At 52.6% G+C, this 16,763-nt stretch overlaps 7 protein-coding genes across 7 annotated transcripts; 4 read left to right on the top strand and 3 right to left on the bottom strand.

Annotated features, from left to right (window-relative positions):
* Window positions 1-345: 345 nt before the first annotated feature.
* Window positions 346-1,066, bottom strand: ALTATR162_LOCUS11423 (uncharacterized protein; the record flags this gene model as incomplete). Its single annotated transcript, XM_043319065.1, has 2 exons — window positions 346-375; window positions 431-1,066. 2 exons carry the CDS (start codon window positions 1,064-1,066, stop codon window positions 346-348), a joined length of 666 nt encoding a protein of 221 aa, XP_043175000.1.
* A 681-nt stretch (window positions 1,067-1,747) lies between these two features.
* On the top strand, window positions 1,748-3,782 carry ALTATR162_LOCUS11422 (uncharacterized protein; the record flags this gene model as incomplete). The annotated part of the gene is made up of 2 exons (XM_043319064.1): window positions 1,748-2,692; window positions 2,745-3,782. 2 exons carry the CDS (start codon window positions 1,748-1,750, stop codon window positions 3,780-3,782), a joined length of 1,983 nt encoding a protein of 660 aa, XP_043174999.1.
* Window positions 3,783-4,977: 1,195 nt separating this feature from the next.
* ALTATR162_LOCUS11421 (uncharacterized protein) lies at window positions 4,978-6,492 on the bottom strand (the record flags this gene model as incomplete). The annotated part of the gene is made up of 1 exon (XM_043319063.1): window positions 4,978-6,492. One exon carries the CDS (start codon window positions 6,490-6,492, stop codon window positions 4,978-4,980), a length of 1,515 nt encoding a protein of 504 aa, XP_043174998.1.
* A 274-nt stretch (window positions 6,493-6,766) lies between these two features.
* On the top strand, window positions 6,767-7,438 carry ALTATR162_LOCUS11420 (uncharacterized protein; the record flags this gene model as incomplete). Its single annotated transcript, XM_043319062.1, has 1 exon — window positions 6,767-7,438. The coding sequence occupies one exon, from the start codon at window positions 6,767-6,769 to the stop codon at window positions 7,436-7,438; it is 672 nt and encodes a 223-aa protein (XP_043174997.1).
* Window positions 7,439-8,302: 864 nt separating this feature from the next.
* ALTATR162_LOCUS11419 (uncharacterized protein) lies at window positions 8,303-10,352 on the top strand (the record flags this gene model as incomplete). Its single annotated transcript, XM_043319061.1, has 3 exons — window positions 8,303-8,621; window positions 8,671-8,792; window positions 8,844-10,352. The coding sequence occupies 3 exons, from the start codon at window positions 8,303-8,305 to the stop codon at window positions 10,350-10,352; spliced, it is 1,950 nt and encodes a 649-aa protein (XP_043174996.1).
* Window positions 10,353-11,040: 688 nt separating this feature from the next.
* ALTATR162_LOCUS11418 (uncharacterized protein) lies at window positions 11,041-12,750 on the bottom strand (the record flags this gene model as incomplete). The annotated part of the gene is made up of 2 exons (XM_043319060.1): window positions 11,041-11,667; window positions 11,722-12,750. The coding sequence occupies 2 exons, from the start codon at window positions 12,748-12,750 to the stop codon at window positions 11,041-11,043; spliced, it is 1,656 nt and encodes a 551-aa protein (XP_043174995.1).
* Window positions 12,751-14,790: 2,040 nt separating this feature from the next.
* ALTATR162_LOCUS11417 (uncharacterized protein) lies at window positions 14,791-16,453 on the top strand (the record flags this gene model as incomplete). The annotated part of the gene is made up of 5 exons (XM_043319059.1): window positions 14,791-15,133; window positions 15,183-15,235; window positions 15,303-15,557; window positions 15,623-16,271; window positions 16,320-16,453. The coding sequence occupies 5 exons, from the start codon at window positions 14,791-14,793 to the stop codon at window positions 16,451-16,453; spliced, it is 1,434 nt and encodes a 477-aa protein (XP_043174994.1).
* Window positions 16,454-16,763: the final 310 nt, after the last annotated feature.

Here is a 16,763-nt window from a genome sequence, read left to right as displayed (position 1 = left end):
GTTTCTCTTCTGCAAATGGTAGGAGACAAGGACGGCTACTACGATACTCGTTCTTTTAACAATTCTCACATGTGATGTTAGCGCACTATTCAAGCTGATGCTAGAGCAGCCCAAATCATCTTGATCTCTCTGTGGGTCGCAATACTTCGCACCAGCCCAAATTTCAAGTAATGATGCGGCTGTTGATTCGTGGCGACGGTAGCACCAATCATACCGACATTGGAAAGAGTTTGAACGAACATCCGCATATCACCTTCCAACATGGTGGTAGAATGATAGTATATCTAGAAACAAAGAAACCAGGAATGAGAGAAGGCACTGGCGTAATATGTATTTCTCTAGTGATCATTGCTGCTTTGCAGGTCGCAACATAAGCTACCAGGATGTTAGACGTGTTGCAAAGCAAGTTGTAACTCGAACATGGACTCACGATGAAAGTCATCTGCTCTTTTCCACCCCACTGTCTCAAATCCAGGTGAACCTCTTTGACGGGCTGAAAACCATGACGCGCATACATCGGCGCTCCCATGGGACTCGCTTCGAGAAAGGCTTCGACACCAACCTCGTCAGCCTTTTCACAGCCCCATCGAACCAGCATGCTTCCGGCTCCCCTTCTCTCGTGGGCCTGGAGTGTAACCAGTGTATCCAACACGTAGTAAGGTCTGGTGCCCAAGATCTCCCGCTTGTTCGAGTTGAACAAATTGAACAGACTCTTGAACAGTTCTGGATCACTCTCGTCGTATGGTTCGGGGATGACGAAGCCGGCATCGACCTCTTCCCAGCTGCGTTCCTTTGCACCTTCTTCGTTTGGCTTGACATAGCGCCAACGTGCTCCAGCGATCATCTCACCGGTGGAGGTATCGACGCACTTGAGGAAGAGAATGCCCTTGTTGATTATACCATCGCGTGTATCTTCTGTTACTCTGTCGAGCGTCTTCTGAGATGGCTCGCCCCGAGAGTAAAGAATGTTATTAACGGTAGTGCGAAAGACTTCGTGCCGTATACGCATATATTGCTCTGCTTCTTCGGGTTTGAGAAGTGAGATGGCGAGATTTGGATCTGGCATGTTGCTGGTTTCCTAAACGTGAAAGGTTCCGACGTGAGTGAGACGACAAAATACTACAAGAATAGTAGTAGACAATCGAACGTGTGTGAGTACCAAGAGATACGTCGAGACGTGACGTCTGCTTATGTACTCCCATCCATCTGCCTAAAAAGAGTCACACGAACCTTGCCGCGTTAAGTATCGCCCGGGACGCACGTCGGAATCGGAGTAGTCAGCCAATGGTAGTCCGAAGCATCTTGCTGAAGAGAACGTATGATTCTCCATAGCCACAACTCGGGCGTCACACTTCCCGTTTCGCGCCTTCGACGTAAGTGGGCGGATATACTCACTCTAAATTGCGTGGACCGTCAATGGGCAACGGTTTCCTGCAATTAGAGCATGTCGAAAGCGCGGTTTGACCAGTAGCCTGCAGCAAGGCCGAGAGATTGAACATGGTCAAAGTCAATCGACGCAATGGTCCTCATCTCGCTGTTGAAGGCTATTCTACTTTTGAAGATATATGATTGGTATTGGGCAATGGTATGTCTCATGTCGCTCGTCGTGGTGGTGGAATGAGAGAGGGGCTGGTTGCGGAGCTTCGCCTATCCTTGCCGCGTACCAGGGCTATCCCTGCAACAATTTCTCCCTCAGTTTTGCGATGGCGCGCCAGCAGCTCTCTCTGCACATTCACGATAAACTGCAATGGCACCCGTAAAGACGACTCCACACAAATCCGGTGGTCACCAGCGCTATGCACCCGAGAAGGCGAAGGATCCCGCACGCTTTCAATCCGAACTCGAGGGCGGAGACGACGATGCAAATGCAGGCGCACTGCAGCCGGTAAAGGAACCACAAGAAGACGACTTTGAAGGGTTCGGCACGGAGGAAGAAACTAGGGGAGATGGAGCACAGGACGAAGACAGCGATGCTGAGAGCATAGACATCCAGACGGAGCCTAAGCAGGAAAAGCCCGTCCTGCCGAAGGATGCTGAGGAAGAGGAGCTTGAGCGCATGATTTTCGGCGACGCAGAAGGCTTCCGTCAAGGTCTGGAGAACTTTTCGCTCGATCCCACCGCCGGCGCATACGGCGATTCATCAGACGAGTCTGGAGCGGAAGACGCCGACCTCGATAATGTGGACGACCAAGATTTATTCTTCTTTGATGCCGGTCCAGTCCCTGCACCCGCAGGCGCCGTTGCTGCAAAGGCGGCAGAATCAGACGAGGAGGATGGCAAACCCGCCTGGGAAGACAGCGACGACGAAAGATTGGTTGTCAGTCTGGCGTCGGTGCCGCAACTGAGAAAGTTGCGAGAAACGGCAGATGACGACATGGTCAACGGCAAGGAGTATTCGCGGCGGTTACGGAAGCAATACGAGAGGCTATACCCTACGCCAGACTGGGCGACACATGCGACCGGCAAAGCTAACAAGAAGCGGCGACGGACCATGGATGACGACCAGAGTGGTGACGAGTCTGCGAGCGACATGGACGTGGATGAAGACGATCTCTCTACGCAGCCACTGGCTCTACTGCTCAAGGATGCGGATATTCTATCGCGGACTTCGAGAAGCATGGCGAAGCGGAGGAAGTTGCAAGCAGGCACCATCGACATTCAGCGGCTGAAAGACGTCGCAAAGGCTGGGCCGGTGAGTAGCGCAATACTGTCATACACGACTCTCTTACTGACTACTCTTCTAGTCTGCCATCACCTCCCTCTCCTTCCATCCTGCGTATCCACTACTCCTCTCCTCCGGTCCTAGCTCGACGCTCTACCTTCACCACGTCAACCCTAGCCCGCCTAACCCGAACCCTCTTCTTACATCCCTGCACATCAAGCGCACCCCACTGGTAACAACAGCATTTCATCCCTCCCCCTCGGACTCGCGCATCTTCCTCAGCGCGCGACGCCGCTACTTCCATGTCTGGAATATCGCAACAGGCAGAGTTGAGAAGGTGTCGCGTGTCTACGGTCATCAGCACGAACAACGGACAATGGAGTTTTTCTCGCTGTCACCAAATGGAAAATACATGGCTCTCCGGGGCTCCTCGAGAAAGGGTGGTGGTGTTGTCAACATCCTCGACGCAAGAACTCTTCAATGGGCGACACAGGTGCGGATTGAGTCAAGAGGCGGTATTGCAGACTTCGCGTGGTGGGGCGATGGCAATGGTATGAGCATTGCGGGAAAGAACGGAGAGGTGACTGAGTGGAGTGTCGAGGAGGGTGTCATTGGACGATGGAACGACGAGGGCGCCGTTGGCACTACAACCATTGCACTTGGTGGTAAGAGCGGACGTGAAAGCTGGTTGGGCGGTGATCGATGGGTGGCCATTGGAAGCTCAAGTGGTGTGGTCAATGTCTACGATCGGCGAGCATGGAGCGAGAACGACCCGTCAATCAACGGCGCGAAAAGTGATTTAAACGGTGGTATCCCTAGGGCACCGAAACCGCTACGCGACCTGCAGAATCTGACGACGCCGATTTCACATCTCGCTTTCACAGCGGACGGCCAAGTCCTTGCCATGGCGAGTCGCTGGAAGAACAACGCGATGAGGCTGGTGCACCTCCCATCAGCTACCGTTTTCAAGAACTGGCCCACAGAAAAGACACCGCTTGGAAGAATCACAGCAGTGGCGTGGGGAAGGCCGACCGAAGAGGAGGAGAAAGAAGGAAGCCTTGCGCAGTTGGCAGTTGCCAATGAAGCTGGACATATCAGGATGTGGGAGATAAGAGCATAGTCGGAGAGCTGACGCAATCAGAAGCTACTAAGTCGCTACTGCTTGAACAAACTTCGTCGTCCAATAATATATGCCAAGTGCATGTGGTAGGGAAAAATTACTTGTACTATTTGAAGGGGCGGAGCGAATTATTGTGACTATGGTGATGAGCAAGCTGCACATCTGCAAGGGATTAACCAAGCACGGGTCTTTACATGCCAAACCATCGACTGCTGCAATCTTCCGAGACAAGAGCAGTCAACAACTACACTTCTCACCTTCCGCACGCCCTGCAAACAGCTCGCATCGTTCCCACTCCATCAATCGATCGTCTATGCTTACTCTGTTTTCCTTACACTCATGGCAGGTACACTCTTGACGCGCTGGGCTTTAAAGCATCAGTCTGTTATCGCTATCCTCCATGACAACAACAGCACTTTTGAATACCTTGCGCAACACAATCTTTGCACAACAGCATATCAGCAACATCTTCGCAAGTGTATCATAGCAACAAAATTTCCTCTCTCATCATGGGCAAGAACAAGATCCGCAGCAAGGACAGAACGAGGAAAGAAAAGACCTCCATAAGCGACAACAGTGGCTCCAGCCTCCCTTCGACTTCGACTTCGACATCTGCATACCGAAGCGTCATAACCAGATCCACTAGCAATACGCTTGATCGCCGGCATCTACTAGTAAAACCTTCTCGAAGAAACCTCAGTACACCAGCTACCACCATACCCATGAACGCAAGTACATCTGACCCTTCCTCCGGAACCTCGCCCTCTGCTCCTTTTTCGCGTAGAAAGGTCTCGCGAGAAAAACGAGATTTAGTCATTTCAAGCAGCTGGGAAGGCCCGAGGCGGCAGTCCAAATGCAAGACGAAGTCCGTGAAGCAGCCTTTGTGGGGATTCAAGCCTGGCGGCTGGTGGCCATGTCGCGCCTTACAATGGACATACCACTTTTTCGTTGCCTTGATTCGGATACACTGGACTGATCAGCAAACTTTCCAGGATCTAGTTTTGACCCTGGCCCTGATTGGCATGGTCATCGCTGGCTTCTACGTAACACTGGATTTTCTGCTCAGAGCACTGCCTGGCGTCGCCGCTCAAACCTTGGATGGCAACTGCAGTATCGTCTATGTCACTGTGCCTGGACCGATCATTACAGTTTCGCTCATCGGTGCCTCGCCTACAAACCCTGCAAGAGGTACATACTACTTCTCCGTCATCAACGGCACGACAGAATGGCTCAACAGCATCGCGCCGCCTAGTCGTTTCAGTACTCTCGTTACCCAAACTGCGGATACTACACCTCTTGTTTCTTCGTTGTCGATCACAGTGACATCTTCCTCTGGTGCTGCCACTGTATCATCAACGCAGACATCAACTACCAGTGCGCTGTCTATACCTGGCCCTTCTACCCCTGGATCAGACACAACATTCACATCGTCACTGACCTCTGGCTCGACACTTCGATCGTCGGTTGGTACTAGTGTCTCTGGAAGCAGTCCCTTACCTTCTTCGTTGGCTTTATCGTCTGTAAGTCTGCCTCTGTTCGGCCCAACATCGTCTGAGACGTCAAGCTTACGCCGACCGATCAACCAACCACAGAGACCATATCCATCGTATTTCGTATCGACTACCGTTGTCACAATCAGCAGTGGACTCTCTACCACCGTCACTAGGCTATCCACCTTTCTTTTGCCCTCCACGTTCTCTACGCCCTCAAGTACTAGCCTCTCGTCTGTCGTCCTGTCGAGCAGTCTATCTAGTCTGAATCCAAATCTACCTTTGAGTATATCAGGAGGCATATCTTCGCAGCCTATTCTTGAGTCTAGTCTACTATTGACTTCGAGTGCTCCTACAACGTTGATGGCAAGTCTATCGGATGGCTTGACCACGGTTTCCACGGGCACAACGATTGTTGGCAGCTCTTCGGTACTCTCTCCTACGCGGAGCGATGGCTTCACTGTGTCGCTACCAAAGCCTTCTCCAGGATCGTCTCTTTCTGTCGGCGTATCGTCAAGCACTTCAAGTCGACTCGGTGCAAGTCTGAGCCTGACTAGCAGTATAGGCAGTTCTTCAGTCACATCATCAAGGAGTCTTACTTCATCGCTGGTTACAACTTCCGGCATCTTATCAAGCAGCTTGACTCCAACCAGTCTAAATCCAGTCCTCACCAACAGCGTAGAAAGCTCCTCGATCACACTACCGACAGACTTCACTCTGTCACTCTCTGTACCATCTACTTCTTCACACACTTCAGTTCTTACTTCAAGCTCTACGCCATCGTTGGAGTCTTTTAGTACATCTTTGACCAGCATACTGGTTCCAAGTACCTCAATTGGTTTCCCCACACTGTTTCTCAGTACAAACTCTTCGTCTTCAATGAGTAGAAACTCGACGACCTCCTCTGCGCTGTTGATTTCGGTTACGACAACGACCTCTACTGTTGACTCGAGCTCCTTGGCCAGCAGCTTGACATCGTCTAATGGTACCTTGAGCATCCAGACAGACACTACCGCATCCGTGTCTTTTCCAAGCTCCAGTGTTGTTTCGCAAGGCACCCTGACCTCGACATTGACGTTGACCACGACTACCTCCCCGATGGTGACATCACCATCTCCTTCAGGCTTGAACGAAACATCCTTGTCCCTCGCTCGTGCTGTGACGAAGGTAATATCGTTTGGTGATGCCGCGGTAAGCTTCGTTTTCCCATCACCCAACATCACAACGACAATCTCGTACTGGACGGGACTATACCCCACGGTGACTGGACCGCTGCCATTAGACCTGCAAACTGTACCGTTGACAACACGGACTGAGCGGCAGACTCCACTCTCAGCTCTTCCTTCCTTTGAGATCTTTTCATCCAGATCCAGGCGCTTCAAGACAGTAGTGACGACGATATTCGAAGAAAGCGATGAGAGTACGGCAGCATTAACGAGGCGCCAGGACGTTTCCATCACAAAGGTTGAGCCTACCCAAATCCTGGAAACAACCATGCTTGCGACGACAACCGTAGCGCTTCCGGATCTGCCAGGGCCTTCGTCGTGCGGTGAGTCGGGCAATTTCACACTGACCTTCGACGACACAGTCGTCGGCGATGACAACAGCATACTACTTGTTGCCAATGGCATGACGAACCCGTATCACCACCTCTTCTATGCCAACGGATATACATATGTACCTGACAAGTGGGAGCCATACCCCGCCATGTCGCAGCCAAACGTTGCAATGTTCCTGCCGCTGACCGGACGCCTCCTTCCCAGTACGCCATTTGCAGGCATGATGCTTCCTGGTGAGCTCGGTGCTGGGCCACGGGCTCCGGTTGACGCCTACTGGTTCAACGCGTACTCTGCCTACTTCGGTTGCGCTCTCAGCGGTCTGGAACCCTGCACACTCCGGGTGTCTGGTTATCGCTATGACCCTGTCCTCAAAGAAGAGGTGCTCGTTGCCGAACAGAATGCGACTCTTCCAGCATGCTGGGGCTACATCAACTGCCACCTTACGCAGATCTTCTTCAACGACCAGTTCCGGGCGCTTTCGGGTATCCAGTTCAATGCCTACACATACCTCTTGAACATACCACAAGTGCACATGGTGGACGACCTGCAGATGGAGTGGTACAACAACACCTGTTCAGCGGGTATACTACGCATTGGACATAGCTAACGTATCGACATACGCTATCACTCGAATGGCGGGGGGTTCTGTTATCTCACTGGATATATGTTGCATTGTGGGAGGATATCAAGAAGTCTGGTATGATTAACAAGACTAGCGTAGTATGTTTTGGTAAACAGTATGTCTAGACCATCGAATTGTACAGATTAGTCTGCAACGAGTTCGCCACTCTTTCTGCAGATGACCATGATGGCAGCCTCAGGTGACGGTTAGATCCGAGAAGTGCAATGAGGCGTAAGGGCTCGATTGGCCGGTGCCGTCTTCCACAGCAATGGTCGTCCGAGATGTGTTTCAGGCGGGAACTGCCATGTGAGCTGATGGGGAGTCGAATACGCGTCGGCAGTCCACTCCGGATGGCATAGCCAAGGAACGACGCGTAGCGTGGGTGCAAGCATCCCATGGCGATTTCCCCGTCCATGTCCAGGGTCCTCTTATGGCGTCACGCGGCCGCGACGATTAACATATCACGCGCGAACCGCTGAGGCGGCAGCACCACGGACATTCGATATAGCCGGCGTATCATTATCCAAGACTGCTTGCATTTTCCTTTTTCTCTTTCTCCAGTTCTCACAGCACCTCTCATTCGTCTCCTGTCAAAACTCCAACGTTACCAACTGCACCGTGGCTGGCGCGGGATTGTCGCATGTCCTCGCTCCAGTAGTCCGCCACAAGCGACCTGCCGCTTTCCAGCCTTTACCACGTAGATACTAGCGTTTGCCCGACAAGCTTGCCCTCTTCACGGGTGATAGCAGTCTCTTTCTCGGGTTTCCTGGTCTCTGAGAGAAATCTCTCACTGTCGCCGAAGGTAGACCGCCGATTCAGGCCCGAGGCCCGCTACCATTTTTCAGAGCTATGGCTACCCTTGCGCCTACTAATTTTCCCTCAGACGTCGGCGACAAACCCCACCAGGAGCCCCCACCACAGCATCTCCAACACGGACCCTTTGCCCATCAACTGAACCCGCCAATCGCGCAATATACCTCGAATCCGCCGCAGATATCACGACGAGCTTCGCGCGACCTCCGGCCCCAGCATTCCAACGGCGCAATGGCGGGCGCAAACGGTCATGGGCCCATGGCAGTGCCTGGCGGGCGCATCAACGGCCAAGAGCATCGAGCAAACTTGCGCGAGATGGGCTTTGCCGGCCCGCGCAGTCCGCCAAACAACAAGAGTAGGTCGAGGCAATATGAAACCGTGCGGGCATCTGCTAACAAGGGCAGATACCTCACACGTGCCCTGCAAGTTCTACCGACAAGGCGCATGTCAGGCTGGGAAGGCGTGTCCGTTCTTGCATTCAGATGAGCCACTGACAGAGCGAGCGCCCTGCAAGTACTTTACCAAGGTGAGATATACTGACAAGAGATGGCCAAGGATTCGCTAATTCCATACCCAGGGAAACTGCAAGTTTGGCCAGAAATGCGCCCTCGCCCACATCCTTCCCAACGGCCATGTCGTGAACCGCGGAAACGGCGGTGGACACTTTAGCCGCATGAACATCCCACACCATCAGGAGATGCCTATGAACAGCTCACTACTTACTATGCAGGCACACATGGGCGGTATGCAGCCCGGCTATCCTTACGCCATGCCCGACGAATACGCGAACCAGAAGAACCAGTACGACATGATTCCGACCATCGACACCACCTTCTCTTCGCACCCAGGTTCCAACTATGGCTCACCGCCAAACGAGAATGGCCGACTTCCAATATCGCCAACCCAGAAGGGCTTGAGTGTCATGGATGTAGGACTCCCGGCCTCGTTCGACAGCCAGGGTGTCTCCACAATGGCACGATATGGCCCCATCGCCTCCTCCGTACCCGCCAAGTTCCTTGCAAACTCTCCGCCGTCCTCATACCAAGCCGACTCGCCTGCTCTTCGAAACCTACACGACTCCGCATTTGGAGATGGGCTACGGAGAGGTATTGCGGGGCTGGGATCCTCTCCACCAGAGTCGGTTGAGCAGCCAGTTGGGCGGAGAATGCTACATTCCGAGCTTGCTGCGAACCGGTCACGGGGTATCATGTCTTCGAGTGTGGGCGCGCGGCCGACGTACAAGGACGAGGAATGGGATGAGACAGACATGATTGGCAAATTCGAGGAGGATCTACTGCCAAACTCGCTCAGCGATCTTCTCACGCCCCAAGAAAAGATGCGCCGCTTCTCGCGCGACCAGGGCGAGAGCGATAACCGCACTTCACAATCCAGGTTTGGTGTTTCGCCAACGGCATCGGACCTCAAGTATGGATCACCATCAGCCGCAACCGCTTCCCCCTCGCGTTTCCAGTCCATGTGGGCCAAGCCGAGAGGACCGACTTACGAGCAAGGATTTGAATCAGGTTCACTCCCGGGTCAGTCAGCATTCGGACATGTCGGCTCACCACTTCGCAACTCAAGCCTCCATCCGGGAGCCAGCCCCTCATTACGCGCTATGAACCGACCGACCACTGGCGACACGAGCCCTTATCTAGCCTCACCTCCCCGTCAAGCTTCTATGAGCATGATTAGCCAGCAACTGCAGCGAACTCGACTATCGTCTCGTGATGAGACCAGCATCACCAGCAACCCCGTCCATCCCGGAATCAACCGAGTTACCTCGGGATCCAGCATCAGTAGCTCTAGCGGACGTCTTGGTATTGATCGTGCTGTGAGTAGTAGCAGTATCAACCGCGAGAGGATTGAGGAAGAGCAGGGTCTTTTCAGTATGGAAGAAGAGGATGATCTCAACAAGAGCAGAGATGGTGCTTCTACTACCTCCAGTACGAGCAACAAGCGCTTGAGCGGCTTGTCCTGGGGCAGCGGCGGTAAGGCCAGCCCGAGCTTTGCTCCTGTTGGTGGCCATCGCACTACTGGTTCATCTGGACTCGGAAAAGAAACGGGACCTTGGGGCAGTAATGCTTGAGTCGATGCACTCAATATATGGTAGAAGAAGATGTGCTTAAATCCCTCATCTCGGATTACTACCAGCAATATTTTCACGACACCTAAACCAAGGCATTTGTTTTCTATTTCTACAAAAACAAAAAGGGTTGGAAAACTTTTAGCGTTTCTGTCGACTTGCATACGGGATGTGTTCTCTTTCACATGGATCCTTCCCTCCATCTTCCACGGCATATACAAAAAGTCTCCTTGGCTTCGGCTTAACACTGTCGAACGGACATGGTTGGCGCAATACATGACGAGTGTCATCTCATTTCCACTTTTCTTCTTACTGGAGTATTCTTTTTTCCATACAGTCTTCATGAACAACGGAGTTCAACAAGACAGCAGCAATTTCTGGTGGCAAGTCTTCTACCGGTAATGTGGTGGACAAGGTTTACTGAGCACGAGTATTTACGACGGATATGAATCAGCATGGGTAGCTTACCTAAATGTATATATACTTGATACCTTATAAGAGGACTACTGGTGAATAGATATGTGCAATAGTGTACCTGTGTTGAGTTTGGCTAGTTTTTCTTCAATTCTCACTCGTTCTGCAGATTGTTTGCAACCGACTGCCTATCTCGCATATCGCATGTCGCTTTTAATCCACCCAGGTCATGCTTAGTGACAAAGGTATGAATAATTGTATTAAGAGTCTTCTTCATTCACAGTTTCGCCTTTGAGACTACACCCATTGGCACATCGTCTTTACTTCTCTCCTTGAGCACCCGTCTCAAAATCTTACCACTCGCACTCTTCGGTATCTCGTCAATAAACACAATACCTCCTCTCAATCTCTTATGGTTAGCTACCTTCTTATCTATCCACTCCACTATCGCTCTGGCTTCCGCCTCTCCAGCACCAGCGCGACTAGCCTGTGATGCTACGATGTAAGCTCTAGGCACTTCAGTATGCTGCTGCTCGTCGTTGATCCCAATGACGGCTGCATCGTCAACGAGCTCACTTTCTAATAGCTTTCCTTCCAGTTCCGCTGGCGGGACTTGGAAGCCTTTGTATTTGATCAACTCCTTGACACGATCGGTGATGTAAAAGTTGTGTTGTTCATCCTGGAAGCCAATATCGCCGGTTTTGAAGAAGCCATCAGATGTAATGGCTTCTTTGGTTGCCAATTCGTTCTTCCAGTATCCTTTGAAGATGTTGGGACCGCTGAGCCAGAGCTCGCCTGCTTCGCCGGGCCCGAGTTCTTTGCCATCGGCAGAAATGTACTTTGCTTGCATGTTCGGGAACATCTTTCCTACACTTCCGACGGAACTGTACCATTCGTCCCACGGCTTTGGCTGGGTATTAGCAGGTTACTCTTTCCTGTTCTGCGGAGACAAACGTACCTGGGTATGTGTCATTGGACTCGTTTCACTCAATCCGTAAGCTTGATTGATCTTGAGCTTCAATCTCCTGTGCACAGCATCCACCAACTCTTTCGTAAGCGGAGCCGCGCCACTTGTAATCATCTTGATGGACGAAAGGTCGTACTTGTCCACCATCTTATCCCTAGATAAGCGCACGATGACTGGAGGCGCAACGTAGATGAACGTAATCTTGTGCTCTTGAATCGTCCGCAGGAAGGTTTCCATGTCAAAAGCAGGCATCACCACGAGCTCGATACCGCGATGGAGTGTTTGGTGTACCAAGCCGGTAAGACCGTAAATGTGGAAGAACGGGAGCACTCCGAGAAACTTGTCTTTTGCAGATGAATACCAGTTTCCGACTGCTCCCTGTGCCAGGAGTAGATCTGCGACGATGTTACGATGGCTAAGCATGACACCTTTTGGCAGTCCCGTGGTTCCAGAACTGTACGCAAGGAATGCTAGATCTTCAGGGTTTGCCCTCCTTCTACGGTATCGCAATGCGCCCGATGTCTTTCTGATGCTAGTCCAATGCTTGCATCGATGCGTCGCATCCTTCTCAGCACCCAGCAAGATTACTCTGTCACTTGCGATCCCAACTTTCTCCGCAGCTTTTAACGCGGTATCTAGGAAAGCCTTGGTTGTAACAAGTGCTTTAGCCTCAGAGTTTTCTAGTTGATAAGCCAGCTCATCTTTTGAGTACCCTGGGTTGGCAGGCGTGACGATGCCACCCGCAAAGAATGTTCCATAGATGACTGACGGTACATCGACATCGTTTGGCGCATATAAAGCGAGCACATCGTTTTTCTGCCAGTCCCAGAGATTCCTCAGGCCTTCACCGAACAATGTCGCGTGGCTTTTTACATCGGCGAATGTATACTTTCGGTCAGAGTTGATGGCGCGATATATGACTTTGTTGTCAGGGAAGTCGCGGTCTTTGCGGTCGAACATCAGACTCCAGAGGTCGATGTTCGGGATCTCCACATCGGGAAATGGCGACTTGGTAGGCATCTTGGGCTCGATAGTAGGCAAGAGGAATGCTAGGCGCACGGTTCTTATTGGAAGGTGTTCTTTTAGGCAGCTATGAGATAGCGTACATGGTAATATAAAGTAGACTTGCAGATTAATACGTGGATGGACTTGAGATGCATGAAGATGTCTTGTTGTGGGGAACCTCGGCTTTCAGCCTCATGACGTCGTTTACCCTTTGACCCTATTGCCGAATCTTATTGCACCATTTTCACTCCAGACTCCATCATTAAGTATGAAGACAACATGGAATAGCGCGAATCTTACAGTGGTTTCTCTTATCGCCGTGGCGCTCGGAATTAGTCATACACTTGCTATTTCCTAACTTCTTGACCTATTAGTGAGCACATTTATCCCAATCGTGATTTCGAATCTGTACTCTTAAAAACGTATGAGGATTAGAACGAAGCATCTACAGATGTGATATGACTGGAAGGGAAACTTCACGAGCAGAAACATCCGAAATTTGGATTAGACTGGAAAAGAGCGTAAAACAATAAACTCGCTGCTTCCCACGCGGAAGCACGCAAGCGCCTGACAGTCCACACTTGATCGGACAGCTTACATGTGTTGCCTTGAAGTAAATGCATTCATGGATGTGCGAACGACGAGAAGCAAAGGCTATGTTCAACCCAAGTCTAATTCTACGTTGTGCAGCCAGACCTGAGGGTACAGACCGGGTGAACTGGTCTTGCAAGGACGGGTATAATGGACTGCATGTTAGTGTCACGACATCGGCCAAATCGATGATGAAGATCTAACGATGTAACGACGCACATAGTCAAGGGTCCAGGCCACGGCGGCTTACTAGTGTTTGCTTGGATCCCGTACCCACAGCTGTCCTGGATCGGCTCTGAAAGTTGGATTGATGTATGTGATGGTTATTTTTCGCGTGTTTGAATAGGATAGTAGGCAAACAGAAGAAGCCGCGGCTAAGGAACCCGTTCCCGCAGAAGGCGCACGGCCTCCGAAATGGTGGGGGAAGGCACTACCGAACGACTCCACAGACCCACAGGCAGCCCTCCATCACAGTCCAACCACCCATCAGGGTGTTTGCTTGGAAGCTATTTGCCAGTCCTCTGCTTGCCCACGACGCCTGGAGAACGCAAACTAAACTGCAGTCGTAGTCGTCGCATCGACGCCAGCTGCCCGTTCACGACAGGTTCAGCTATATCCAAGGCTTACCGACACGTTCCCGATCGGTCTTGCAACCTCAACCTCCGTTGACCAACCCAGACTGCTGGGACATCCTTCAGGCTCGCGGTGGGCGCCTCTGCATTGCGATTGGCTGGTTGGACGCTGTGCCGTGGGGAGGCTTGCACTGTCGAGGACCCATACAGCGTCATCGTTGAGGCGTGGACGGAAGAAGGGCAATTCCTCTGCAGCGTGATATCTGCACCACTTGGCCCTTCAGCTGGCAGGGAAGCCGGCCTGAAGCAAGTGTCACCGGCAGCTACTTCAATACACAGGATGGGTAAGTGGGCCCCTCTTATATACGCATCCGTAACTTCCCCTCCCTGGCCGTCCAACGCTTTTGCCATCCTCCGCGCCATCACGGTTCTGCTTTCTCTTACAACTCGACACCTTGCCTGCTGACCTCTACCCACCAGACTCTGCAGGAGACAACTATCGTCCAAGCGACCGAGTAAGTACTCAAGTTCCTTCTTTCTGTTTCCCCGGGGTCAGGTGAACAGCAATGCTGGCGCATTGCCGGGCATCAGTAGAGGGGAACGACGATGAGGAGAGTGACGGTACCTACCTCTGAACACCCCCAAGGCAGCCATCACCTGCCAATCCATCGTTCATCACTCACGCCTTGGGGGTGGCTCCGTCACGTGATCGTCGCTGTCGGCAACTGCCGCCGGGCGGATTGTCGTTGCCCAAGCTCCGAGCTGCTCATCCTCACCCGCTCGCGCAACCTCTCCTCAACCCCATCAACCACGCGAGCCCGCAACTGCTCGCCATCGCCCAATCTTACCAAACCTCGCCGCCACCTCGACATATTGCCTGACTCTTGCAATCATGTCGTACGAAACTGACAACTATGATCAGCGCGACCGCTCACCTCGTCGACGATCTCGCTCACCGCGACGCTCCAGACGCTCCTACTCTCCCCGTAGCCGCTCGCGCAGCCGAGAGGACTATCGTCGCACTGAACGCCGCTCGCGGTCCCCTAACAGTGGTGCGCAAGGTGCTGGAGGCTACCAATCTTACGGTGCTGGCCGAGGAGCTTCATCGCGACCCGTCGAGAACAAGGAAATGATGCAGAGTATTAGGGATTCTTCGCAACAAGACCGCCGTGTCTATGTCGGCAACCTTTCCTACGATGTCAAGTGGCACCACCTAAAGGACTTCATGCGCCAAGGTACGGGATGTGTTGCGCCGCGTCAAGAGCTGGACTAATGCGGAAACAGCTGGAGAGGTCCTCTTCGCAGACGTCTTGCTGCTGCCGAACGGAATGTCAAAGGTAATGGATGATGGCTTGTTTTGATCGTGAGAAGGATGGAGGTTGACTGGCTTTTGCTTGGGTATAGGGCTGTGGCATCGTGGAATATGCCACTCGGGAGCAGGCGCAGAACGCTGTTGCATCGCTCAGCAACCAAAACCTCATGGGCCGACTCGTATACGTTCGCGAAGACCGAGAGGCCGAGCCTCGATTCAGCGCCCCCGGCGGCGGCGGACGCGGTGACTTTGGCGGCGGAATGGGCCCACGCGGCGGCTACGGAGGTGGCTTTGGCGGTAACCCTGCTGCTGGAGGCGGTGCCGGACGACAGGTCTACGTCGCCAATGTTTGTACCCCCTTTCATACTCCCCAATGCTTACTTCGACAGCCTGTACTGACCCAGTCGTTTAGCTCCCCTACAATGTAGGCTGGCAGGACCTCAAGGATCTCTTCCGCCAGGCCGCTAACAACGGCCAAGTGCTTCGCGCTGACGTCCATATCGCACCTGACGGCCGCCCTAAGGGCTCTGGTATTGTGGCTTTCGAGACACCTGAGGATGCTCGTAATGCCATCACTCAGTTCAACGGCTACGATTGGCAGGGCCGAAACCTAGAGGTTCGTGAGGATCGCTTTGCTGGCGCTCCTGGTGGCTTCGGTGGTCGCGGCGGCTTCGGCGGACGCGGAGGATTTGGCGGTGGCTTCGGCGGTCGTGGAGGATTTGGTGGCCGTGGTGGCTTCGGCGGTGGCTTTGGAGGCCGTGGAGGCTACGGTGGTGGTGGTGGCTTTGGCGGCGGTGCTCCTGGTGGCCCTGCCTTCGACCCCAACGCTGCTCCACCCGCGCCGAACCCATTCACAGACTACGCTACTGCAGGCGGAGAGCCCAGCAACACCATCTACGTCCGCAACCTACCCTGGTCGACTAGCAACGAAGATCTTGTCGAGCTCTTCACGACCATCGGCAAGGTCGAACGTGCTGAGATCCAGTATGAGCCCAATGGTCGTTCTCGCGGAACCGGTGTCGTCGAGTTTGCACAGGCTGCAGATGCCGAGACCTCTATTGGTAAGTTCATTGATGCTCATTGATGCCTACTTACTAACATGTACGCAGCCAAGTTCACTGGTTACCAGTACGGTGGCAGGCCCCTTGGCTTGGCCTATGTCAAGTACACCAATGTGGGCAACAGCGATGCCATGGAGGGTACCGAGCACACTGGTGGATTGACCCAGGATCAGATCATGTAATGTGATCGGTCCTTTATGGTATTTTCTCGAAGCGCAAGCATCAAAGGTTCGATGCACACGGGTTCCTATCTGCTTCTGTTATGAGCATTGTCATGTTAGGAACTAATTTGCTCTTCAATTTCACATGTACACACACGACGGAGCTTTGAAGAGGTTATGCAACCAGGTCTTGGTCATGGGCATGTCTTTGTAGCGGACCAAAATTTTCTTATCTACTCAAAAAGGCTAGCTTTCGAGCTGTGGCTACGAGATCGAATCGTAACCTAATGGTTTCATAACTGTGCCCCCATATCTTTGCTTTTTGTTACTG

Source organism: Alternaria atra (genome assembly GCF_907166805.1).
Source record: "Alternaria atra isolate CS162 genome assembly, contig: 35, whole genome shotgun sequence".
Taxonomy (NCBI): Eukaryota; Fungi; Ascomycota; class Dothideomycetes; order Pleosporales; family Pleosporaceae; genus Alternaria; species Alternaria atra.
The sequence above is the reverse complement of the archived record's forward strand: the minus strand, read 5'-3'. Positions and strand labels throughout refer to the sequence as shown.